Source organism: Ornithorhynchus anatinus, chromosome X1 (assembly GCF_004115215.2).
Source record: "Ornithorhynchus anatinus isolate Pmale09 chromosome X1, mOrnAna1.pri.v4, whole genome shotgun sequence".
Lineage (NCBI taxonomy): Eukaryota > Metazoa > Chordata > Mammalia > Monotremata > Ornithorhynchidae > Ornithorhynchus > Ornithorhynchus anatinus.
In genome coordinates this window covers 108,421,273-108,447,703 of record NC_041749.1, presented here as the reverse complement: position 1 = coordinate 108,447,703, position 26,431 = coordinate 108,421,273, and the positions used below count along the sequence as shown (strand labels likewise).

Here is a 26,431-nt window from a genome sequence, read left to right as displayed (position 1 = left end):
GATCTTCCAACCCTCCCTTTTCACGGGTTCCTCCTTTTCCCTGTCAGAAGCTAATGATTCAGTCAAATTCCCCTCGAGGGGCACTCTTCCCTTCTGTTGGGAGGGAGGGCAGGAGACACAGAAGTGTGAGGCGGGGAATTGAGGGGCGCGAGGAGCCGCGTTGAACTTTAGCAACCAAGGGGAGACGGGATGAGAACCAAGTGAGCCAAAGTGGAGCTGGGCGGCCTGGGTTTCCTTGCCTTTTGGACCCCGGGAAAAAATGCCCCTTAGATGCCACGGGCCCTTAGAGGGCTGCGGCCCTCTAGGGCTGGCTATAGTCCAGGTATATGGGGCCAGCAGGGCCCAGGGGAAAACCCATAATGCACCCTCTTGCCCCCCTGAATGTAGCCTCTGCAATTAGAGTGGTTTGTTGGCCGAATAAGGAGTAAAAACAAGGCAGGGAAGCTCTTCTGGCCCACTCAGGAGAGCGTCTTGCCTCTTGAGCAGGCAGCTGGGCTGGGAACGAGGCCCAAGGTGATTTAGTGCCGCCTCCTGCTTGGGTGGGCAGTAGACAACCTGAAGATCCCAAAGAAACCAGAGGCAAAGAGCTGCCATCCCCATGGGTTTCAGCTGAAGGGACCATTGTGAGAAGAGTTTTGTGCGATTGGGGTGAGCCCAGCTTTCAATACAACCTGTCAGGAAAATGGAGGGGCTGAAGAACTTGACTCCGAGTCAGGGGGAAAGGATACGGAGGTGGGACTTTGAACCCCTTCCTCCTGAAAGTGTCCACCGTTGTCCTAGCCCCTCTTGACTCCCGGGGCCATAGTGAAAAACTGGAGAATCGTCTCAGTGGTGTCTTGCAGGTCTCTTTCACTCTCTCTTTCTCTCCCCCCCGCCCCGCCCCGGCCACACATACCCAAGCTCGGTGCCGTAGCCAGCATTTGGGAAGATCGTGGTGCCCTGTGGGATCAATGCCCTCTGAGCCGAGCGGTAGTGATGGGGATGAGAAGCGTCCCCAGTTGATGCGACTTTGGGTCGTCTGCGTGAAGGGTGGAGGGGAGAGAGCCAGGACTGGTGGACTGGTGCGCTGTGCTCTGCAGAGCACGGCCTTGGGCTCCCCTCCATGAGCGCCCACAGGTGCTTTTTTTAATTACTTAAGGAAAAGCAATTGAAAAGCCGCTCGATACAAATCCCTTAAGCCACTATTGATGGTGACGCTGGGGAAAGCTTGTGCCCGGCCAGGAATCTGAAACCTGGGCACCATCTGTGTTCCTGCAGTTCCTTGGCCAAATTACATTCCAAGCCTTTCTTTCCTGCGCGATTTTTCATTAAATGGATTGAGTTTGCTGGAAATCGCCTGGCCATAAATATTCCCTCCCGCTCTGTACAGTCAGGTTATTACCGCTCCCCAAGTCAGCGCTTCGAAGCAGAGCAGAAGGCGACCAGCACTCCTGATGAAATGAAAAAACTGAAATAAAAAAAGAATACCGTGCCGCAAGTCCTGGGGCAGCAGGGAACTCCACAGAGACTATTTCCCTCTCTTTCTCACTCACCTCAAATTTGGGCCATGTATGTTTCACTGTGGCTTAGGGAGGGGGGAGGAAGGGCCTCAGGGGCAAAACAATATGTTTTAGCCTGTTTGTGGGTTTAAAACGCATTTCTTTGAAGGCCTACCCCTTCCCCAACCATCTCGATAGCACTGTCATTTTCTCTCCACTGAAAAGATTGGGAAAAACTTCATTGAAAAGAAAAAAAAAAGGAAAAATCACAATGTCAGATTCCCCAAGTCATTTTTAGCCTTGAAATCAAAGAGCAGGTTCGCTGAGGGTACAGGAGGACGTAAGCGATGCCTTTTTACTGGCTCAGGTTCGACATCAGCGAGGTGGACGGAGGGCCTTTTGAACCTGGACTAAGCACTTGGGAGAGGGCAGATCAACAGAGTTGAAAGACATCATGATCCCTGTCCTCGAGGAGCGTGCAGTCTAGTGGAGGAGACGGGTGTATTAAAATAAATTCCCAATAGATGAAGCGGCAGAATAAAAGAGAATATCGATCCAAACGGGGATGGATGGACTTTCTGATGTTGCTAACTTTCCCCTCTGTGTTTCTAACTCTCCTCCGGTAACCTCTCACGGACCTCACACCCATAAATCTGCCGCAGCCTCTCTCTCCGTCCATTGAGAGACCCCTCTGTTCACTGCCTAGTTGGGTTCATTCCTGAAGAGGGTAAAGTTGTTGTGCTCAGGTTGTTTACCAGGGTCGAGGGGTGGAGGGAGGAGGATAGTTACTCTGTCAAACCCGAAGAGTAGGTCAGTCATCCTGCTTGATGGTCTAGGAACGGTCATCGCTGAAGGCGGCCTGGGCCCAGGCAACAAGTGGGATTCAGGGAGAAGGGCGCCTGTGGGTCCTGGTTCCTACTAGGGAAGTGTTGGCTCCACGACTTGGCCCTCTGGGCATAGGGCAGGCAAGAGGGGTGCCATCAATAGACCCCACCCCACTGTTTCTTGTTGGATGTTGAGTCGTCATGGCTGTTCATCCCCCTGTTTGAGTGTTGGGATGTGAACCAAGGTCAGGAGGTTTCTCATTTTTCTTCCTGCTTTCTGCCCAAAGATGCTAGTCCTGACTTGGTGCCGTAGCGGCCTTTTTATCCACCCTTCTCCCCTTCCTGGGATGTTGGGGACGATATTCTAGAGCGGTGGGCATCGGGTTTTATTATTATTGACACTGATAAGAATTGTGGTGTTAGTTAAGCTCTCCCTCGTTGCCAGGCCCCACTAAGCACCAGAGTCAATATGAGAACATCAGATGGGGCATAGGTTCTGTCTCATGTAGGGCTCCCAGTTTAAGGGGATGGGAGAAGAGAGACTGAACCCCCATTTGACAGAAGAGGAAACTAAGGCCCAGAGGAGCGAAGTGACTTGCCCTAGGTCACACAGCAGGCAAGTGGTGGAGCCGGGACTCTAGTCCCCTGAATCCTGGGCTCTTTCTCTTCTGCACCTCTTCTCAGATTTTTTAGGCTGTCGGTCTAGTGGCCGCAGAAGCGCTGCTTTGGAACATCCCTTCCACTTTCCGCAAACGCTTCGGAAACTGAACCACGCCACCGCCGTCTCGGTGGATTGCCAGCCCCCTCTCTCCCTTTTCCTTTTCTCTTACAAGCGCTGCTGCTATTGTCTTAGTTTCCTCCCTGAAGTCTGATCATCTGTATCCACCTGTTATTTGTTGTTATGGGCCAAAAGAGGCAGGCCAGATTGCTACCAACCAATTGGGTCCAGCGGGCTGGCTTGACTCTCTCCTTCCACCTTGCACGCTTCTTTGGTTATTGAATCTAATGAGCAGAGCTCTGCTTTGTCCCTAGCCAAGGTAGTCTGTCTGTCTGCCAGGCCCAGGTCCATGCTGGTCCGTTACGGTAGCGGTTCCCAGTTCCCGGTGGCCAAGACCCACGTGTGGACAGTATCTTGGCTAGAGGACCCTGCCTTGAGGAATAATGTTAAGAAAAATTGTGGTATTTAAGTGCTTACTGTGTGCCAATCACTATACTAAGCGCTGGGATAGATGCAAGGTATTCACATCCCACATGGAGCTCACAGTCTAAGTGGGAGGGAGAACAGGGATCGAACCCCCATTTTGCAGTTGAGGGAACTGAGGCCCGGAGAAGTGAAGTGACTTGCCGAGGTCACACAGCAGGTAAGTGGTGGAGCTGGGATTGGAACCCAGGTCCTCTGTCACCCAGGCGTGGGCTCTTTCCACTAGGCCACGCTACTTAGAGTAAAGGAGAAGCGGGGAGGCCCTTTGTCGGAGACTAGCGGGAGAGTTCAGTTTTACCGAATATGCTTTCTGGGCTTGTTTTTCAGTGCACCTGCCGGAAGGATATGGTGAAGATCTCGATGGATGTGTTCGTGAGGGTGCTGCAGCCGGAGCGCTACGAATTATGGAAACAAGGAAAAGATATCACTGTGCTGGACCACATGAAACCCACAGCCCTGACCAGCCCGGAGCTGGCTGCCTGGAATAACACCAAGGCGGCGCTAAAAGCCAAACTCCTCCGCAGGTAGTATGGGCTGGGCGGCGGGAGGAGGGGACTCTCGGCTCCTCTGGAGTTGACGCTTTAGTCGTAGCCCGTCCTCTTGGGCGCCAAAAGGCCAACGGAGTCTGGCGCTGGAGCCGCCGGTTGGGAAGGCTGGCGAGAGCCGACTGGCATCCAGGCACAGATGGTAGCCAGTGGGGTGGACTTCTCCAAGTGGCGGCCTTGCCCTCCCTTGCTAGCCTACGAGTCAGATGGGTTTCTCTCTGGGTCCCTGGCATACCGTCTGAGTGCCTTAAGGCGAGGCGATGATGGAGAGATGTTGGAGAAGCTGGGAAAGCCCTTGACCGCTCTGGCCCCCTCCTTCTGAGCATCTGCACTGTGTGGCCATGGGACCTTTCAGGGGCTCGGGTTTGGGCTTTAAGGGAGAAAACCCAATCTCGCCATCCCTCACTGAGCCGATCTGTTTGGCTTTACGTGGCTGTCTTCCTGCTGGCCCCTCAGCTCCCTCTGTGGAGCTCACAGCCTAAGTAGGAGGGAGCACATAGAAAACAGGGAATCCCTGTTTTGCAAATGAGGGAGCTGAGGCCCAGAGATGTTAATTAATCGATTTTATTGAGCACTTACTATGTGCAAAGCACTGTACTAAGTGCTTGGCAGAGTACAATACAACATAATTAGCAGATAAGTCTAGAGAGGACTTGCCCATGGTCACTCAGCAGACAAGTGGGATTAGAATCCAGGTCCTCTGATGCCCATACCCGTGCCCTTTCCACTAGGCCACGCTGCTTCCCATTCCCTTTCAGACTCACCCTTCTGTTTCAAACACGCTTCCTAATCTTGGACGTTGAAATGTAGTTTTAAGACCAGTATTTTGAGTTTGATTTTGCAATGGGCGCAGACACACCCAGATGATTATCCTGCTCCTCTGGGACTCTACTTCTTTGTTTTGGGCCAACTATCTCCCGGAACTGTCCTGTTAAACCTCCGGTGATTTCCTTGCCTTGGCCAGCTCTGTTGTTCCCGGGCAATCATAGAGCCTCAAAAGTAGGGACCCTGATTTGGGCTGCCAACTCCTTTCTGGGGCTGGCAGGAGCGGGCGTAGAGACCCTTGGTTTCCCTTCTTTTGACCTGCCACCATTTTCTGCTGCAGTGGGGAAAGGAGGGCCAGGTTTCGGGGACTCCAGTTCTAGGATTCGTGGCTTCAACGGATAGCCGGATGTGCTGACAAACCTCAGCTCCGGGAAGAAGCCCCGACTTGGTATTTGCATAATGGCTAATTGATTGTGGCCAAAGCTAATTGGTCAACAGAGCGGGTTGCCAATAAGAGGCAGCCTTATTCCCGACGTGTAATTGGATTAACAGGTTTTTCTAAATGGCCTGCATATCGGAGAAGTTGACGGGCACTGGGAGAGAGGAGCGGGCCTGTGCGTCATGCTTGCTTGAAGAGGAAAAGTCCTTTTGAGGAGAAAATTGAGGTTTGAATGCAGACCCCTCTGTGGGCCTCGCAGCCCACTCCTCTGTTCTTCCCCTGGAGATATGTGGCTCTCGTCTTTCCCCGAGCTACCCACTCCTACTTGGTGGCCACTCTCCAGTCATGACAGCCAGGAGCAAAGGTTCTCTCCCTTCCTCTTCTCCCCCTTCCTCCTCTCCCCCCCGCTTCCTCCTCTCCCCCCCTTCCCCCCCTCCCCCTCCTTCCCCTCTCCCCCTCCTTCCCCCTCTCCCCCTCCTTCCCCTCTCCCTCCCCTTCCCCTCCCCCCTCCCCTTCCCCCTCTCCCCCTCCCCTTCCCCCTCTCCCCCTCCCCTTCCCCCTCTCCCCCTCCCCTTCCCCCTCTCCCCTCCCCTTCCCCTCTCCCCCTCCCCTTCCCCCTCTCCCCTCTCTTCCCCCTCTCCCCCTCTCTTCCCCCTCTCCCCCTCTCTTCCCCCTCTCCCCCTCTCTTCCTCCTCTCCCCCTCTCTTCCTCCTCTCTTCCTCGTCTCCCCCCCCCTCCTTTTTCCTTGCAGGAGAACTGAATAGTAACAAATGAAATAATAGGACCAAAGGGATGACTTTTCCTAAATTATTTGATGGGTAAAATCAGGCTGAATTTTAAGTATTTGAGGCCCCCCTCTACACTTCATAAGTAATGTGGAATTAGTGACTGAGCTTTAGAAGCTAATGACTGGGACGTAAACAGTCTACTCTCTTCAACTTAGGCCCAGGGGGATTTAGGTAAGGGGAAAGGGACAGAGAGAAACTAACTTTCTCCCCTCCTTCCCACCCTCAGGTCACCTTTAGAGCCTCCTCTCTCTTTTCAGAGACCCCTTCCCTTTCCTTTCTCCATCACAACAGTAAATCCACAAGGCCTTGGAAGAGTTTAAAAATGACCCCTTGTCCTTGGTGCCATTTCTGTCTGGTCACCATGAGCCAATGGCTTTTCCCTCTGAGGGAGTGGTCGCTAGTAGTCAGCCTCCGAGAGATGGGCTGCCCCGAAGAAACTTTTCCAGTTGTTTTGGCTGGAAGGAATTTAGAGTCCGCAGCTCCCTTTTCCAGTCCTCCATGGTGAAATACCCAAGGGGTGTGGGGCGGGGGCGTGTCCTGCTTTGTCAGCCATTTCTCGGCCCTAATAATAATAATGATGATGACGATGGTATTTAAGTGCTTACTGTGTGTCAAGCACTTTTTTAAGAACCAGGGTAAATACAAGCTAATCAGGTTGGGCACAGTCCCTGTCCTACCTAGGGCACTCAGTCTTAATCTCCATTTTACAGATGAGATAACTGAGGCCCAGAGAAATGAAGTGACTTGTTCAAGGTCACACAGCAGACACGTGGTGGAGCTGGGATTAGAGCCCAGGGCCTTGTGGCTCCCAGGTCCGGTCTCTATCCACTAGGCCACCCTGTCTCCCTCTTCTGCCTTCCAGCCTGGGAAGCTGTATGTGGAAAGCTTTCCGATGATACCATGCTTCTTGTTGGATTTGGGTGGCCTGAGATGGGGGTGACCACTCCTGCCCGCCGGCTCTGTACCCTGACCCCTCTGGCTTCCTGGGCGAGCTGAGCGGCCAGATGCCAACCCCTTTGGGGCGATGCAGAGGGACAGGGGGTGGTCTTAGTTCCCTTCCTCTCCCAGCCGGGATTTGGATTTGCTCCGGTTCGCTCAGTCCTTTTATAACAAGCTTCTTTTCTCCGACTCCATCCTACCTTCCCGTCAGCTGGCTTGACAATTTCCTTCATTGGTTTCCTCTTGATGCGCTGAGCTTGTAAACTTGTAATCGTCTTGCCACCTTTTGGGAAGCCCCTCTAGGAATCTAGGCCAAGCAGTGGATCCATAATGAAGTCCGAGGGAGGCTTCCTGCGGCGTGTGTGGGGGTGGGGGAAGCATGCCGGCATCGAGACCGGAGGAGGTGTTTGGGGAGGGAGCCATTATTTCAGGTCTGGCCTTCTCCCAGAGCTGTTGGAAGAGCAGCGACATGGAGTCCAGCTTTCCCATGTCAGCAGCCCCTCTCCCAAGCCTTCGTGCAGGGATCATATTGTGTGGCCTCCTGAACAACCCAAGTGTAGACCCTGTCTTTCTCCAGCAGAGTCCACGAGGTATCTGAAAGAGGGAGGGCTTCTGTTTTTCTCCCCTCTATAATGTCTACTGGAAAATAAGTAGATTGGAAGGGAGAGCATTTTGCTAGCCTCTTCGGAGAATGCAAACAGCTAGTCTTAACTGTCACGTGTGCCTGCTAATGAATGCTTGCAGGTGTGAAGTTACCATCTAAACTTAGAGGGCGACCATATGGTTGGAGTCTAGCAATTATAAATGACTGTGAGTGTGGATTCACTTTCTTCTCTATTAATCATTCATTATTTCTCAGTTTGGGTTTCTTCCCTTCTTCATTCGGTCTGCTGCCTCATTAAGGGCTCTGGTAGTTTCGTTCCATTCCAAACCTAATTAGCAGCCAAATTTCTGGACGACTTGAGATTATGACTCCCTTAGAGGCGTGGCTGGACGGTTGTCATGATTGGCCTGGCCTTCCTTGGTGATCTCAAGGCAGAGGAAGCAACCAAGATGGGGTCAGGTCCCAAGAAGCCACCTCTTCTAAACCCCTAAACTCTTTTCTCTCCCTCAAACCTACCATGTTCCCAGCATTTCAAAATAGCCCCTGCTTCTGGCCAATGAAGGGGTTTTTGTGTATCCTGGACTTTATTTTTAAAAAATCAAACAAACTTGGCCAGGTTGTAGTTTTGGTCCCTCAATCCCAGACGTGGGCCTCTCTTTCAAGTTAGAGCATCAGCCAGGTGCCTGCCTCGTGGCCCCAGCCTTCCATTGGAGACGAGGTCCATATTTTTTCTCTCTTCTCTTTCTCCCCCCACCCCCAGCCAATGGGCCTAGTCCAGAGGCAAATCACTCGCTTAGCATTTCTAGTTCAGCTGGCTGCATCTCCTCAGTAGGCACCAGTTCTCTTGTCCATCTTTCCCAGAGTTTCTGAGTAACTCCTCTGGGCCTGTTTGTAGAGGAGTAAGAACTGGGTCAAGCGCCATAGTTTCTCCTCAGAGACCCCCATTTCATTCTCTTGTGACTGCCGTTTTGAGGACTGACAAGTAGAAGCTCTCCCTCCTCCCCTCCTCCACGGCCCTCTCGTGTTTCTTCCACCCCTCACAGATCAGGCAACATCCCCCTACCTTCCATTTCCTCTCCAACCCAAGATTGGGCAAGGAGCTGCTGCTGGTCTGTCAGTTCTCTGAATTCATTTTTCCTCTCTTGTCCTTCCTTTCTTTCTCAGGGAGGGAGCTGCTGCTTCCTTGGTCCACCGCCACCCAGGTTTTTGGGTGGATCACTGTGCCTTTTGTCTGCCCTGGAAATTTCCTGCATAATCATTTCCAGATTAGTATCTATAGCATGGCCAGGACCGGGGAATGGCCTGGGAAATCCTAAGCAATGAGCCCCCTCCTTGCTGGCCCATTTCTGGGCTGCAGGTGCTCTGGGAGGTGGGGAGGAGAAAAGGGGAACGTTTCTCACAGGCAGTTTAAGGGAGAAAAAGGGAGATGCACTTTCATGCCTAATGGGGTTCTCATCTGCCTAGATAGAGGGAAGAATGGAGGTGGTGGGGTTGGTGGATGGGGGAATGGATTACAAAAAAAAACAACATCCAGGACAGAAGTGCAATTAGAAAATAGAAGATCAAAACGTCTTGGTGAGCTGAAGACAGAAAAGCCCCCTGAAAATTTTCATTCTAGAAAAATTAGTCTGAAGGAGAACAGTCACTAGAAAAAGGCTGAGGAAGTGAGAAAGTCAAATCTAGAAAGGAAGAGAGAACAGAGCAAAAGGCCTGGTCTAGAGTAAGGGAATTCTTTATACTGTCTTCTAGGCCACTTGTGTGACTTGATTTTAGGTCCTGAGGTCAGAACCAACTCGAACCTCTTGGCACCGTGATCCTTTGAAAATCGGGGCCCTGTTGGAAATATCCCTAGGTTCCCTCTAACATGGAAGGACTTTGGAGCATTGGCATCTAGTTGGAGTTTTTCCCCTTCCGGTGGATGCCAGCATGGCCCTTCCCAAATTTCAGATGTTGCCCATGCCAGTGCTCAGCATCTCCTGGGCTGAATTTTAAGCAGTGCACATGTGTTTCCCTCCCCAACCCCCCCACCGTCACCCAAAAAGCTGTGTCCCCACTCTTGCTGCAGAAGCAGGACATGATCGGTCAACCCGTATTCCTGTTCTCTCGAGGCAGAGGGTTTCACTTGGAAGGTTAAGAAGTCTCCAGCCTCCTCGCTTGGCCGGGAGTCACAGGGCCAGGGTCTCCCTCTGGCCTTTCTCCCAAAAGCCTGTGCTCCCCAGTGCCAAAAGGTATTCTATATTTGCCCATCTAGGTCCCACCGGAAAAGGAGCCAGCCAAGGAGGCACAAGACGGAAGACCAGAAGTCACTGAGGGAGGTCATCGTGACAGAGACGGTCCCAGAGGAGGACAAGGGAGAAGAGGAGGAGACCAAGCAGGGGCCGCCCCCAGAGGAGGAGGAGGAGCGGCGAAAAGTGGCAGAGGGTGGAGAAGGTAAGGCCACTTTCAGGGACAATAGGCAGCCTTTGGGTCAGGGAAGGGATGCTGAGGGTTTGTGGTGTGTGCACGTGTGTGTCGGGGGATGAGGGGAGTGGTTCCTGCCATGAAAAACCCCAGCTGTTTACCGAAGCTGGAGACGCTCCCTCTCTCTCGCTTGCAGACTCCAACTGAAATAGTTTTTCTGGCTAGACTGGAAGCCGAGCTGGAGCTAGTGAAGTTTTAGGAAAAACGTACATTTCGGAAAGAATGTTTTTAAGAACCGTTTCCTGAAGCCACAGATGCATACACTTGCTCCATCCCCCTCTCTAGAGTAATGGTCAATGTCCCTGGCCTGTGGGAAACGTGGGGGCCTCTGGTCCCTGGCCCACCTGGTAGCTAGCCCTGGCCAGGTCCTTCTGCCAGAGGGCGGGTTTTCCGACACATGAGCCAGGAATTTCCTCCTCCCTGGAGCTTGGCCCCCAGCGCTGGAGAGCGAGTCTGTTTGCGTGTCCGGTCCCCGGTTTCCCTGTGGCACAGCTTTGGGTTTAGCTTGGAATGGATTCCTCAGGCCTCTCATCCTCTGAATTGGAGCTTGTGTTGGAATCTCTCTGTCTGATGAGTCAATTATGCCAGAGGCCGGGAAAGTGTCCTTTCCCCCTCCTGAGGCGGGGCTTGAAGAGTTCGGCTGTTGAGCACGAAATGGCAAGAAGGCCAGGGGAGCAGTGGCCCTTTCTTTCTGTCATATTCACTGCTGAAACTCCTAGCTCATGTAGAGATTTAGCAGCCTGTACTGGTGGGCTAGTGAGCCTGAAGTTGGGGTCTCTAAAGAACGGAAGTAGGCATGTTGGGGCCAGATTTGTGAGCAGTTAAATGAGGGAGGGATTATCAAATTGGTTCTAGCTAGATGGTTTTTAAATTGCAACCTTAATGAAAGGAGGCCTAAATTTGAGTTCCCTCCCTGCAGCTATTCCTTCTTGCTAAAAGCATTTGAACCCTGAATAAAATGGCTCATGGGTTTTCACGATCCCCATCCCCGTTCTCATGGTTTGCATGATTCTTCCAGGACAAAGTTCCTGCCTTCCCTGGGGCTGTTAGTTGCCTCTCCTCTCGCCCTTCCCCTGCCAGCTTTGACTGGGAGATAACCAGGTCCGGGTGGGGTATGTGCCTTTTAAATGGGATCGCAAATAGGGGCCAGCCACTGAAGCTTGGAGGAGGCAGATGAAAAACAAAACAGTAGGAAGTGCTTCTTCACCTCACTGGGGGTGATGATGATGGGGTGTGTGTGTTAGGTGGGGTGAATACTTGGAATTTGTTCCCATGGGAAGTTTCTCAGCTGAAATTTTCAGCTGGGTCAAGAGGGTGGTCAGATCATTTCGGGCACAAACAGTCCCTGATGGGTCATTAGAAGGGAAGTTCAGTGTGTCGGACGTTTGATCGACTCCCCACCATGAGGGAATAATAGTAATAATAATTGTGGTATTTGTTAAGTACTTACTATGTGTCAAACACTGTACTAAGCGCTGGAGTGGATACAAACAAATCGGGTTCAACACAGTCCCTGTTCCATGTTGAGCTCACAGTCTCAATTCCCATTTTGCCGATGAGGTAACTGAGGCACAGAGAAGTGAATTGACCTGACCATGGTCACACAGCAGATATGTGGTGGAGCTGAGATTAGAACCCATGACCTTTTGACTGCCAGGCCCATGCTCGATCCTCTACACCATCCTGTTTCTCATGCTTGTCCAGTAGGAAGACCGTGCTCGGTTTCCTCCAGGCATCCTGCTGCCGCCGTCCGAGACAGAGCCCCGAACTGTTTGGATCGTCGTGGGGCTGAGCAGGCTGGTCTGGCTCATGCCTGGGGGAGGACGGGGGCAATAAATGATGCTCTGGTGTCAGATGAATCACAGTGGGAGGGACTTGAGCCCTTTTGGGCTATCAAATCGAATATCACCCAGGGCCCCCAGAGGCTTCTGGGAGCTTGCTCAGTAATCAGTATCAATCAATCAATGGTATTTATTGAACTTTTACTATGGGCAGAGCACTGTACTAAGCACTTGGGATAGTACAATGCAACAGAATGCTTACAGTGTAGAGTAGCTTCTGTGTAGAAGAGAGAATCACTTTGGGCATCGAGTGGGTCTTATGCTATCTGGCAGGTTTGGGGAAGTGTTGGCTATTAACCGGGGAGATTTTTAAGGATTTCTCCCAGAGATATTTTACAGCATTTTCTTTTCCCCTTTTGTGACTAAGCCTCATATTGCTAATTTACCACTCAAGTGTTAATGCATTCAGGACTTGGAAGGAGGCTGCTCCCTGAGTAGGAAGAAGGTGAGAGCTCTCCATCTTGGCTTCGTCTCCGTCATGGACTATATTTGGCAGGGTGGCGGAGAGACATGCTTAGATTATTCTTCCCAGCTCTTGAGCCCCCTTGAGTCCAGGGACCAGGCCTGTAGGTCCTCGGCGTATTTTTCCCCCAGCGCTCAGTACGGTGCTTTGCACAGAGTAAGCGTTAAATAACTTACTATTGCCATTTCTTCTTGATGCATCGGGTCCCTCAGAGATGTGGGAACAGTGATACCGGGCCCAGGGCGTGGCTTTCACCAAAGCGATGGCCAGCAGCGTTGGTTGCTTCTCAGCAACTGGTCTTGTGACCCAATCATGACTCCTTGAGCCGGGCCAACCCGGCTCAGGCGCGCAGGTCCACCCGGCCCCAGACTCTGTGTCAGAAACGGGCCCGGGACACTCAGAGGAAATGTGTGACGGTGGCTCTCCTGGAGGCCTGTCCTCATGGTTCCCCGTGGACCCATCCGGCACCCCACACTTTCCCTTTCCATCCCTCCTAACGTCTCTCCCGCTACCTCTTTGTGGGTGTCTCTTTTTCTCTCTCTCCCTCATGAGATCTTTGGGCCCAGGCTGCTTCTAACAACAGCACCAGAATGCTTGGAAAGACTGTGTGACGGTCACCCTCCTGGACCCCTGGCTCCAACACTGCTAAAAGTTTCCCCCCCTGCATCTTTAACTTTTTCTCTAGCGATCCATTTTGGACTTCTTGGGCAGGAATCTACCTACCTCACCCCCAATAAAGCATGGGCCTGGAAGTCAAAAGGGCCTGGGTTCTAGTCCCAGCTCTGCCACTTGTCTGCTGTGTGACCTTGGACAAGTCGCTTCATTTATCCGTGCCTCAGTTCCCTCATCTGTAGAATGGAGACTAAGAGTATGAGCCTTATGTGGGGCAGGGACTGTGTCCAACCTGATTTGCTTGTATCCACCCCAGTGCTTAGAATGTAGTAAGTGCTTAACGAATGCCACAATTATTTTTATTATTCCTGTTTTATTCCTGGATAACTTCCCCTGGCATCTCATTCCGTGTTCTTCCCAAATGGGTGAATGAATAGGCCCAATTTCACTGCTTTTATTGTGCTATTGCTGCTGGTGGGGAGGACCCCTGAGAGCAACCGAGGCCCCTCCCACCTTTAGTTGGGGTGGGGTCTGAGGCTGTGACTGTTCTTTCTAGCTCCTGGGTAGAAATGGTAGGCAAAGTCCTGTCTTTGTGACCTCACTGATGGAAAAATCCAGTCCACAGGGGTCAGGTGGGCTTCCTTGCAGGAAGTACGAATTGTGATTTACTGAGTCCCTGTAGGTGCAGAGGGGGTCAGGGGGTGATTGCACACATGTACTTACACATTCCATGCTTTAAAACCATTCTGTGATTTAGTCTTTCAATGGGAATTTATAAAAAGAAAAACCCTCACAATTTTACAGGCAACTCTTGGTCCCTTTTTTAAAAAGGAATAGCTTTGTAAGAATTACTCATTTATTTGGTAACTGACTCCATCTGTTGTCACACTCCTGAGTACTGTGTCAGGTAATTGCTGAACCAGAGCTAACTGAGGAATTATCCTGAAATGGATGTTTTTAAGTGCTGTTCAAATTGGAGATTTTTATTTTAGTTAATTGTTAAAACATGGAAAAAGTCAACCAGGAGGCAAATCAATGAGGAGCTGAAAGGAGTGCGTCTCTGCAAGAAATTCAAGATTAGCTCTTTTGTGAAGTAGACAAGCTGTGTTTTTTTTTAAGAGGGCCACTTTCCAAAGCAAATTTATTGTTCTCTTCTTCCAAACTTTGAAACAAGTATAAAGAACGGTATTCATCCCTCCTCATTAAAGGGAGCCATTGCCAAGTAAATGTTGCTTAGGGAATGGAAGGTTTGGGAGTGTGGGGGGTGGGGTTTTTTTCCTTGTTCCCCCCCTTTCTCCCTCCCATCAGGGCAAAGGAACAGTCAGAGACATCTACTCTCCAGCAGTTTCTTGTGATCACCTGCCATTTTACAGAGAGGGCAGTTCAAATCTGGAACCCTCAAGGCTGGAAGGACTATTTTGAGCCTTAAGGGTTTAGCTAAAAGTGTTCTGAGGCATTCCTCTTGGAAAGCCTTTGTGTAGTGCCTTGAGTACTTTGAAAGCAAGGTGCTATAGAAATGTAATAGATGAAATGAATAAATAAAGGATCGTACTTTGGGGCCATCTGAGAAAGAGTGGCCAAAGTGACATTATGGAAACTAAGTTAACCTTTTAAACCAGTTTCTACTCTTGCTTTAAAATGGGCCTTTTATTATTTTTTTAAAACCATAGGCTCTAAATAGTTTTTCTGGTGCTTAATGTTTATTTAAAAAATAGCAAGCCCTTCGAGGCCAAATGTATTTTGACAAGCAGTGTGGCTCAGTGGAAAGAGCGCGGGCTGGGGACTCAGAGATCATGGGTTCTAATCCCGGCTCCGATGCTTGTCAGCTGTGTGACTTTGAGCAAGTCACTTCACTTCTCTGTGCCTCAGTTCCCTCAACTGTAAAATGGGGAATAAGACTGTGAGCCCCACGTGGGATAACCTGATCACCTTGTGTCCTCCCCAGCGCTTAGAACAGTGCTTTGCACATGGTAAGCACTTAACAAATGCCATCATTATTATTAATCAGGTAGACTGCCGGTTTGACTTGGGCCTTGGGATCTCTTTATCTGCACAAGGGTCTTCCTGAGGGAGGGGGTGGAGGCTCCAGAGATGCTTGAGAGGTTTCAAATTGGACTGATCGGTGCCCCAGAGGCAGTTTTGCACGGTGGAGTCCTGCCCAAACTGATTCAGAATGTGCAGGGCCCAGGGAGGAAGCCATCTAGGCAGTGTGCCTTGTTTGGTGGTGTATCTAATGTTTGGCATAGCAAGGATAACCTCCTCCTACCGTCCACTCCCTTCTTTCCGTGAATCTGCCAATCAGTCATTCAGTGGTATTTATTGAGGGTTGATTTGCTCCCCCATTAGACTGTAAGCTCGTTGTGGGCAGGCAATATGCCTGCCATCTCTGTTGTATTCTCCCAACTCTTACTACAATGCTCTACCCACAGTAAGTGCTCAATAAATACTTTGGTGGATTGACCACTCTAATCCCGGCTCTGCCACCTGTCTGCTGTGTGACCTTGGGCAAGTCACTTCACTTCTCTATGCCTTAGTTACCTCACCTGTAAAATGGAGATTGAGACTGTGAGCCTTAAGTGGGACAAGGACTGTGTCCAACCGAATTTGCTTGGATCAACCCCGGCTCTTAGTACAGTGCTTGGCACGTAGTAAGCACTTAACTAAGTACAATACAACAGAGTTGGCAGACACATCCCCTGCCCAAAAGAAGCACCTCCAGGGAACAGTCTTTGTTCTGGCCCCCTGCCGTGACTCTCCCCTTGCTTGACATTCTGTGACCTGCCCCCACCAGGGGAAAACAGGGAATAGGCCAAACAGCAACTGCCTTTCCCTCTTTCCCTTTGCATCTCAGGGCGGCGGGCTGTCGGGACCATTGTCACCAGTATGGATTGGGCATTACTTTGGCTGAAGCACTGGATTAGGTCCCTGGGGGTATCTCTGCAGGTGGGAAGAGTAAAAGATGTTATTCCCTGGGCCCTTGAGCTTACAGTCTCATGGAGGGGTGGGGAAGACAATAATTGTGGCAGTTAATAATAATGTTGGTATTTGTTAAGCGCTTACTTTGTGCAGAGCACTGTTCTAAGCGCTGGAGGAGATACAGAGTAATCAGGTTGTCCCAGGTGAGGGTCACAGTTAATCCCCATTTTACAGATGAGGTAACTGAGGCACAGAGAAGTGAAGTGACTTGCCCACAGTCACACAGCTGACAAGTGGCAGAGCAGAGATTCGAACCCATGACCTCTGACTCGTAAGACTGGGCTCTTTCCACTGAGCCACGCTGCTTCTCTAAGCAGTGTGGTTAAGCACTTCCTATGTGCCAAGCACTGTACTGAGCACTGGGCCAGAGCCAAGACAATCAGGTGAGACACAGTCCCTGTCCCACATGGGACACCCAATCTAAGTGGAAGGGAGAACGGGTATTAAATCCTCCTTTTCCAGATGAGGAAACTGAGGCACCAAGAAGTGAAGCAACTGTCCCAAGGTCACCCAGCAGACAGTTGGCAGAGCTGGGATGAGAACCCAGGTCCTTTTCCTCCCAGGCCCCAATTCTGTCCTCTAGGCCTTGCCTGCTTCCCGATAGCTATAAGTGGATGAATAGGCTATCGTTAAAAATGAGTAAATTCATTTTTTCATTCAGTCGTATTTATTGAGCGCTTACTGTGTGCGGAGCACTGTACTAAGCGCTTGGAAAGTACAATTCAGCAACAGAGAGAGACACTCCCTGCCCACAACGGGCTCACAGTCTAGAAGGAGGGAGACAGATATCAGAACAAGTAAACAGGCATCAATAGCATCAATATTAAATGAATAGAATTATAGATATATGTACATCATTAATATAAATAGAATTATATGTTCAAACATACACAAGTGCTGTGGGGCTGGGAGGGGGGTAGAGCAAAGGGAGTGAGCCACAAATGAATCATTAAAAGTCGATACAGATTCATTCATGAGCACCTAAGGAGCCGAAAGGTTGGTTTGACCGGAGTGGCGGGGGCTAATCAGGAAAGGTCTCCAGAAGGAGGTGGCTATTTAGGAAGGCTTTGAAGGAGAAGAAGAGATGTGGACTGGAATTGGGGGGGTATTCCAGTAAAAGGGGAAGACAGGTGCAGTGGGTTGTTGAGGGAGGGTTAGGTTGAGAAGTTTGGCTTGGGAGGAGTGAAGAATGCGAGATGGGTGTGTCCCAGGAAAAGGGAGTGGATAGGCAGGATGGAGAAGTTTAGTGGAGAACCTTAAAGCTGATAGTTGGGGGGGGGGTTGGGTTTTTGGGGTTTTTTTTTGAGAAGCAATGGGGGATCTGCTGGAAGTTGTGGAAGACGGTTGTGGCGTGCTCATAGCCCCCTTTAGATTGGGTGACCTCCTCATAATGGAGGAAGGGAATCGCGAAGAGAAATGCAGTCTTCTAACTGAACCCTGCCCCCATTTTAAAGCAGAATCAATCTTCTCCTACACCTGTCCTTTCATCAGATCTTTGAGTTTTGCCATCTCTTCTTACCCAGGTCCGTGATCTGCAGGTGCCTGCTAGGCCTGTTATCTGAACCAGGTCTGTCTCGGGTAGCTTTCCCCAAGCGAAAAAAAAAAAAAAAAGGATCTAGGACAGTTGAACACACTTGGCCGTGTTGTGTCCAGTTAGGCAAACCTTGTTTGGTGGGGTCATTTGAAATGTCCCAGCCTGGAACTAACCTCAGACTTAAGTAGTTAGGCCAATTCCTTTTCAGCTATTCCTGTCTTACACCAGAGAGTACAGTAAAGGAGTGTCCAAAGTCAGAGATATGGAAAAGCCCATGGTAAAGAGGAAAATTAATCACCTGGTGCCACGGGCTTTATCTTCACCTGCCTGGTCTGTTTTGGGAGCAGGCTGGAGGGTGCTTTTGGACTCGTGTTGGCCCGGAAAATCATCCCCTCTAGTTCTTTTCCTCTTGTTGAGTGCTTTCTGTTTGCCCCTTGAAGCTCAGGAGCTTTTTGACCCTGTCTGCCCTCACCCCCAGCCCCAAGAACAGAGGAAGAAGACAAATGGTCACTTCTTCTGAGAGCACACGCAAACCACTCTGGGAGAAAACTTGGCCAGAGACTTGACCAAAACTGAGATCGGATGATCTCCTATTTTAATTGAACAACACCGGGACAGCTTGTCATCGGGAATACCAAAACCACCCTAAGGAAACACTTATTTACCCAGCAGGAGGTAGATGAGCACATGGAATTTGTTCCCACTGGAAGCTGTGCAGTTCGGACTGTCCGAGCAGGGACGAGAGGGCTTTGTATCGATTCATGGACAAGTGATCCACGCTAGATTACATTCATTCAATCGTATTTATTGAGCATTTACTATGTGCAGAGCACTGTACTAAGCGCTTGGAATGTACAATTCTGAAGCAGCCTGGCCTAGTGGAAAGAGTCCGGGCCTAGGAGTCAGAGGACCTGGGTTCTAATCCCAGCTCTGCCAGTTGCCTGCTGTGAGACCTTGGGCTAGTCACTTCACTTTTCTGGGCCTCAGTTTCCTCATCTGTAAAAAGGGGGATTCAGTGCCTGTTGTCCCTCTTACTTAGGCTGTGAAGCCCCATGTGGGACAGGGACTGTAACAATAACAATAATGATTGTGGTATTCATCAAGTGCTTCCTATGTGCCAGGCACTCTACTAGATGCAGACTAATCGGGTTGGACACAGTCCCTGTCCCACATAAGGCTCACAGTCTCAATCCCCATTCTACAGCTGAGGTTACTGAGGCACAGAGAAGTTAAGTGCCTTGCCCAAGGTCTCACAGCGGACAAGTGGTGGAGCTGCGATTAGACCCAAGTCCTTCTGACTCCCAGACCCGTGCTCTATCCACTAGACCATGCTGCTTCCCGACTATGTGGGGACTGTTTCGGACTGTGTCCGACCGGATTAAGTTGTATCTACCCCAGAACTTAGAACAGTGTTCGACATGTAGTAAATGCTGAACTAATACCTTATTAATAAAGTTAGGAAGCACTAGATGGGTTAGAAGCTCTGTATGGGCCATTGTCCTCTTTATAGTCTAGCACCTAGAGAGGGTTTAGTGCCAGGAACCACGTAATAATGGGGTTACTGTTGTTCCCAGAAGAATTCCTTTCTACGCTTACGAGTGACCAGGATTCCTGGGCTAGTCTCCCTCCCTCCTTCCCTGAGCTTCTCCAGCCTCCCCCTCAGGACCCTTTCACATGCAGGTTCAGCAGCTGATGACTGGGAACCGTCCCCTCCCAGAGATGCCTTTCCCAAAAGCATCTGGTGCTCAGACACCCAGCGAGGAAGAACGGGCCAAGGTTTCTTTCCCAGCTCACTGAGGGGCAGGGAGAAGCTGGGCAGTGGGGCGGTGGGTTTTAAGACACATGCAAAGCCAGGTCTCCCTCACAGGGACCTGCCCCTCGGCTGGGGTCTGGGCCTGGGCTGCTCTTACCCGGCAGAAAGTACCGCTTAATCCCAGTCCTAGGCCAAGAGAGCCTTTCACCATCTCGATCCCTTAGGGAAAGTTTGAAGCCAAGAGCCCCCACCGTTTCAAAAGTCGGCGGAGAAGGCGGGGGACGAGGCCGGCCTCTTATTCTCTGTTTTAGTTTTCTCAGTGAATTCTCCGAGTGTATAGAGAGGAAATATGATCTGTTGTGGGTGACCGGGGAGAAATCCAATTTGACTTTCATTCAATATGTTTGTTTCTCTAAGGAAATCCAATATTCCTTTCTCCACGATGGTACAAAACCGTTTATCTGAAGGGCCCCTTATACCAGTACAACAGTCACCAGTTGGACTCGCCCTAGTGCCATCTTTATAAATTAGTATAAATCAGGCCCTCCCTACTGAGCCTTCTGGGAAATGCTCAGGTTCAGACATCAGCCCAAATGACTTCAGCAGGAATTCTAACAACTTCATCTTGCTGTGGGTTTAATCGTTTTCCAGAGAGTATCGTGTTATTGTGTTTCAGTTTATCTGATTTTCTGCAGTGTGGGAAGCGCTACTTTGGAGCCTGGAGTTGGTCTGTAAATCTTCATTATTAGGATAACACTCCCCTCTGTATGGCCCTTCCCCGTCCCGTCTCATTAAGGGGGGAGATGACCTTTTGCTGCAGGGAGCCATCCAGCTCGAGCATCTGTAGGTGAACAATCTCTTCGGCAACAAATTGAGGGCCAGCATCTGTCTGTGGAACATCTATTATTTACTTTCCTTTGAGTGGACTGATAACTTTATTCATGAAGCGCAGAGAGGGACGGGAAGGGGAGCGGAGCTCACTGCAGAGGCGGTGAGGGGAACTGGCAGACACACAGCTCCCTCCCTCGCCCCAGGTCCGGAGGAATTTTCACTATGGCTTTTGGGGAATGCGCTGAGCCAAATTGGCCTGGTTATTTTGGCGGTTCAGTAGACAGGGAGTTTGAGGGAGTTAAATGGTGGAGGGTGAGGGAAGGGGGGAGAGAAACATCTCCCCCCTCCCCCCCCCCCCCAACCCTCCTCTGTTTTATGGATGGTACTCTGTCGCTCTAGAAAAATATTGAGGCCTCCGTCTCCCAGAGGAAGTCGTGGGCTGCCACTGATGCTTAAGGATGTCGACATCACGCAGATCAAATGTGTGCTGGTTGCAACCGAGAAAGGGGGGATCAGGGAGACCAGAGAGCAGCATCCCGGGTTCCGTTCGGGACTTGATTCATGCTTTTCAGGCTGGTCTGGAAAGACCTTGTGGCCGATGATGTGGGGTGCTTTGGAGGGAGGGGGAATGATGGTGGTTTGTCCTGTCTTTCACTGGGGTGTTGGGGGAGGGGAGAGAGAGTGTGCGTGTGTGTGCGCACGTGCGTGTTTGTTGGGGGGGTGGGGCTGGCAGCGGGGCATTGTGGAACTGTAGGCCACTTGTCTGCTATGTGATCCTGGGCAAGTCACTTCACTTCTCTGGGCCTGAATTCCCTAATCTGTAAAATAGGGATTAAGACTGTGAGCCCCATATGGGTTAGGGACTGTGTCTAACCCAGTTACCTTGTATCTGCCCATCGCTTAGAACAGTGCCTGGCACATAGCATTTAACAAATACCATTACTGTTGTTGTTGTTGTTGTTGTTGTTATGCCAGGGAAGAGTCTGACCTCTACACCCTGTACTGGGTTCTGCTGGGACTCAGTCCTTCAACCTGTTTTCAATCAGTGATATTTATTGAGTGCTTACTGTATGCAGAGCACTCTGCTAGGCGCTTGGGAGAGTCCATTGGGCATGTTCCCTGCCCACAAGGAGCTTACAGTTCTCGAGGGGAAAGCTGCTGGAGGGTTTCATTCATTCAATAGTATCTATTGAGCGCTTACTATGTGCCAGATACTCTACTATGTGCAGAGCACTGTACTAAGCGCTTGGAATGTACAATTCAGCAACAGAAAGAGACAATCCCTGCCCAGTGACGGGCTCGCAGTCTAAACGGCTGTTTCCCGACAGCCAAGGCCCCACTGGAAACGCCAACGAATCGGGAGTTCCGTGGCGCCTAGGGCGGGATGATGAGGCAGGTGCATTTTCTCTCCCCTCTCTCTGACTGCCAGTCTTGGCCCCTTAACCCCCCCAAGGCCCAAACCTGTCTATTATCTGGGCCGATTCCTCACCAGGCCGGGGAGGGGGCGGTCGCAGGAGCCATTGGCCTCATTCTGGGCTTACCGCCTGAGAATAAACACTCATCTCGTTTATATCAGATCGAGGCCGGCCTTCGTGTACCCAGATGAAAGTAATTCTCTGGCTCCCCTCCCTTTTCCTTTCCCTGCCACCCACCAATAAATAATCTCCTGACTCTGGCACCCCCACAAGTAAATCATCTCCTGGCCACAAGGCCTCTCGAGCCGGTGAAGGTTGAACTACGATCTAAAAGGGAGCCCGTCCTTGGGGACCCGCCCTGTTTCCGGGCCAAGTTTGTATGGAGGGGGCAGGCGAGGAGGTGGTCTGAGTCCTGGCATTTGGCACCTTCCCCCCACCCCGCACCCCCCGCACCGCTGAAGGTAATCTTGACTTCTCTGCCTATAAGGAGATGGTAGCTGTTTGCTTCCATGCACATCTGGAAGTCAGGCACGTGGATAAGAATGTCAGACCCTAGCAAGGCCGTTACAGTGGCAGCTTTGGGGTCGGCCCGGGCCGGGACACCGTCCGTTGCGGCGGAGGGACGCCGAGAGGAACGTGGGGTGACGGCGGCCCTCCTTGGATCCCCGTCCTCATGGTTAGTCATGGGCCACCCCACGCCCCTCACTTAGCCCAGGTGAAGAGTTTGGGCTATTTCTTGTAGCCCTTGGGCGGTAAGTATTTTCAGGTCCGCATCCTCCCAGGGGGAAGGATCGATTCAGACTCGTAACGAAACTTTCTATCTCTCGGACCAGGGGACGCCCAGACCAAGACTCGCCCCTCCAAAACCAAGAGTGACAAAAAGAAGAGGCAACACCAGCAGCAGCAGCAGCAGCAGCAGCAGCAGCATCACCCCCCTGAGCCACCGCCGCCACGCCCGGAGGAGGAGACCCCTCCACCAGCACCCCCGGCTCTTGATCCCCCCGTGCTGGTGCCAGCCACCACCGCCTCGGCCGAGGATCCCCCCTCGGCCCCCCTCAATGTGGTCCTCCCTTCCGAGGGGCCCAGCGAAGAGGATGACTTCAAGCCTCGCCCCATCATTCCCATGCTCTACGTCGTCCCCCAGTCCAAGAAAGTGGTCTTTGACAAAGAGCGCATGTCTTGCCAGCAGGCATTTGAGCAATTTGCCACGCAGAAGGGCCCGGCGTGGAGAGAGCAGGCTGCCCTTGGGGAGCTTGCCGGGAAGGGGGAAGAGAACGGAGAGGCCGAGAATGCCGAGGTCAGCCCCGAAGCCAGGGAGGAGCAGGTAGGCGATAAACTCACCCAGGCCGGGGAGAACGGGGAGGAATCCGGGCCTGAGCCACCTGGTGGCATAATTGGAATTTCAGGAAAAATTGCATTTGGGAAAAGCCCTGGGCCTCGCTGGTGATTGTCTGCCCCCGGCACCTCCCCAGGCCCTCAGAGGAACAAATAAACTTGCAGAGAGAGGAGCAGTCTGTTTCAGGAGAATGAAGCATTTGGCATAGGCTGGCTCGACTGCCGTACCCTTGCAGGGCAAGGTTTCCGGATTCTTGGCCATCCAGGCCTGGGGCATTTGACTGGCCAGGGGCAGCCGCTTGCAGAATCCTGGTTGAGAGCCACGTTAGCCCATTGCCAAGATGGTGGGATGAGGTGGGGGCTTGTAGACCCTAAGGAATATGGTGCCAGCAGAAGCCAGGATGGGCCCCCTCTTTTCCACCGTCTCTCACGGCCCTCTCCTTGTCTGTGGGCTTGTCTGGTTACAGGCTTCTGCCACATTCTCCAAATTGAAGATGGAGATCAAGAAGAGTCGGCGCCACCCGCTCGGTAAACCACCGACCCGATCCCCACTGTCAGTCGTCAAACAGGACACCTCGAGTGATGACGGTGAGGGCCCAGGGCCAGCGTTGGCTCCAGGGTGTGAGCTTATAGCCAAGCGACCTATTAATAGGGCAGGGCAAGTTGTCCTATCCAGGTGGGGTTGCAAGAGAAAATAGCTTGGCCTTGTGGCGAGAGTCGGGAGACCTGGGTTCCAGTCTTGGCTCTGCCATTTTGCCCGCTTCGGGACCTCGGTCTGGTCACTTGACTTCTTTGGGCCTCGGTTGTTTCCTTTGGAAAATGGGGATGGGATACCTCTCCTCCCTCCCCCGTACACTGGGAGCGCCATGGGGGTACAGGGACCATGCCTGAATTGATTATTCTGGATCTACCCCAGCGCTTAGCACAGTGCTTGGCACATAGTGAACATTTAACAAATGCCACAGTCATCGTTATTATCGGAGTTCAGGGTCTGGACATTCAAGCTGCTCTTCGAAGGTCGGGCCTTTCGCCTTTGTTGTGTTACTGCTATTACTAATGATCACGGTGGTGTTTTAAGTGCTTACTATGAGCCAAGCGTTGTTTTAAGCGCTGGAGTAGATAGCAGGTAATCAGGTCGGTCACAGTCCCTCTCCCCTGCTCACAGTCAAAGCAGGAGGGAGAATAGGTATCGAATGCCCATTCTTCAGATGAGAAGAAACTGAGACCCAGTGAAGTGAAGCAGTGTGGCCTAGTGGAAAGAGCCCGGTCTGGTAGTCAGAAGGCCCTGGGTTCTAATCCCAGCTCTGCCAGTTGCTTGCTGTGTGACTTTGGGCTAGTCACTTAACTTCTCTGTGCCTCGGTTTCTTCAACTGTAAAATAGGGATTCCGTGCGTATTCTCCCCCCTACTTGGACTGTGAACCGCTGTCCTGCATGGGGCTGTGTCCAACCTGTTTAATTTGTACCTACTTCAGCAGTTAGAACAGTGACACATAGCAAGCATTTAACAAATACTATTAAAAAAAAAAAAAGCAAAGTGAGAAGCAGTATTGCCTAGTGGATAGAGCATGGGCCTGGGAGTCGGAGGACCTGGGTTCTAATCCTGGCTCTGCCACTTGTCTACTGTGTGACCTTGGGCAGGTCACTTCACTTCTCTGTGCCTCAGTTCCCTCATTTGTAAAATGGGGATTAAGACTGAGAGTTCCATGTGGGACAGGGACTGTGTCCAATCTGATTAACTTGTATTCATTCATTCAGTCATATTTATTGAGCGCTTACTGTGTGCAGCACACTGTACTAAGCGCTTGAAATGTACAATTCAACAACCCAACAACGGGCTCACAGTCTAAACGTATCTACCCCAGCGCTTAGTATAGGGCCTGGCACATAATAAGCGTATAATAAATATCGTTTAAAAAAAACAAAACGTGACTGGCCCGAGGACCCCCAGCAGGCCAGTGGTGGAGCAGGGATTAGAACCCAGGTCCTGTGACTCCCAGGCCTGAGTTCTCTCCACTAAGCTGTGCTGCTTAACTCAGCAGAGAAAAATGCCTTTTCACCATTCCCACCAGTAGGAATAAGCTAGTCTGGAAGACCTTCCAGCTGCCTGACAGGAGAAAGAAACCAAGAGAACTACCTCAAATTGTTGTTTTGTTTAGAAGAAAAACTTGGTAATAAGCACCAGATTGCTTTGTGCTGGTGGAAGCTCATTAGAGGTTTTCCCAGCGGTCTGACCTCCTGGATTGTGCTCCCAGACCTCGTTCTGTAAGTCTCGAAACCCGGGAATGGCTTTCTGCACAAACACTGCCATTTCCCGTGGGGTTGAGCTGCAAGGCTGTCAGGCAGCCCAATCGGTCGGGGGCCAAGCTGCTTGCTAGCCGGGGACAAGAATGATTTTTTCAGATAAGGAAATAGTCGAGGGCTGGCGGGGCGGGGGCGGGGGCGAGAGAGAACCATGTCCTTTTAATACTCAGGGGGCACAAGGCCAGTCACAGAATTCTGTACTGGAGTTCTCTGAGGCCGTTTACCTCCCTCCATTTAAGTGGCTTTCGGAATCCGTCGGTCAAATGGATAGCCCCCCCCGGCCCCAACCACCCAAAGCCCGAATCCAGTTCGAGGGCTGGAAGAAGGCACCTGATCAGAGAACTACTGCAGTTATCTCCTCTCCCCACCCCCGCCACCCCCCGGTGTTAAATTGCTGGAGTTTATCCACAGACATAGAGCTTGTCTTCTCTTCTTGCACATCCCCGTCGTCCCCCCCCCCCCCCCAAACACACACACACACACACACACACAGACTCCCCTTCCCCTTCGATTGCAGTCTAAGCAAACAAATCTCTGACTCTTCCCCACCTCTACCCCCCAACCCCTGTCTCAAGCAGGAATGGGATGGGGCTGCCGGAGCATTCCGCTTTCTAAGCCCAAGCCAAGAGGCCACTTCTCCTTTGGGGGTGACCCCGAGGTCAGGGCCCCCCAGGAGATGAGAGGGTCACACCTCTTCTCTGCTTCCAGAGTGGGCTCTCCTAGGTCGGAGGTCACAGGGAAGAGGTTTTGGAGAGAGGGGTTGGAGGCCCAGCCCCCCCATCCCTTAATGCCCTGAAACAAGGAGGGAACAAAAGCCATCAGTCGGTCGCTCTGATCCCACTTTGTGTTTCAGAAGAGATTCAGGTTTTGTTCTTCAAGAATGCCCTCCGCCTGGCTAGGAAGCGCCACCGAGGCTTACAGGCCGAGCCACGTCAGGGTATCTCCTCCGGACAGGAAGCACAGGCAATGAGACCCGAGGGAGTGGAGAGAGTGCACTTAGTAATCAAAGCAATTAAATACCCGTTTGGCGACAAGCTGTCAGGGCCAGGAGCGGGGTGGGCTAGGCTGCCTGTGGTTTCCCTGAAGTGGACCCATCGATTGGCAGTTTGAGACTTCCTGCCGACAAAGTCACTTTGAGACGGCCCCAGTGTTCCTGTCGCATCTCCCCGGGCCAGGGGCCTCAGTTTCCCAGAGTCCACTCCTGCAGATGTGCCTGGGGCTCGTCCTGCCCAGCCTTTCCCTTTTAGAGAATAAGCGTGGCTTAGTGGAAAGGGCCCGGGCTTGGGAGTCAGAGGTGTGGGTTCTAATCCCGGCTCCACCATTTGT

The 26,431-nt window shown here is 51.5% G+C and overlaps 1 protein-coding gene across 6 annotated transcripts in view; it reads left to right on the top strand.

Moving 5' to 3' along the window:
* KDM4B (lysine demethylase 4B) overlaps window positions 1-26,431 on the top strand; it is a 208,254-nt gene that overhangs the window by 156,354 nt on the left and 25,469 nt on the right. For 5 of the 6 annotated variants that reach the window (XM_029050903.1, XM_029050904.1, XM_029050900.1 and 2 more), the window contains exons 9-12: window positions 3,831-4,027; window positions 9,835-10,013; window positions 22,302-22,792; window positions 23,271-23,391. In XM_029050903.1, coding sequence (XP_028906736.1) covers window positions 3,831-4,027; window positions 9,835-10,013; window positions 22,302-22,792; window positions 23,271-23,391 — 988 coding nt within the window. Of the gene's footprint in view, window positions 1-3,830; window positions 4,028-9,834; window positions 10,014-22,301; window positions 22,793-23,270; window positions 23,392-26,431 lie in introns of those variants that run through there. The other variant, XM_029050905.1, reaches the window with a different exon arrangement.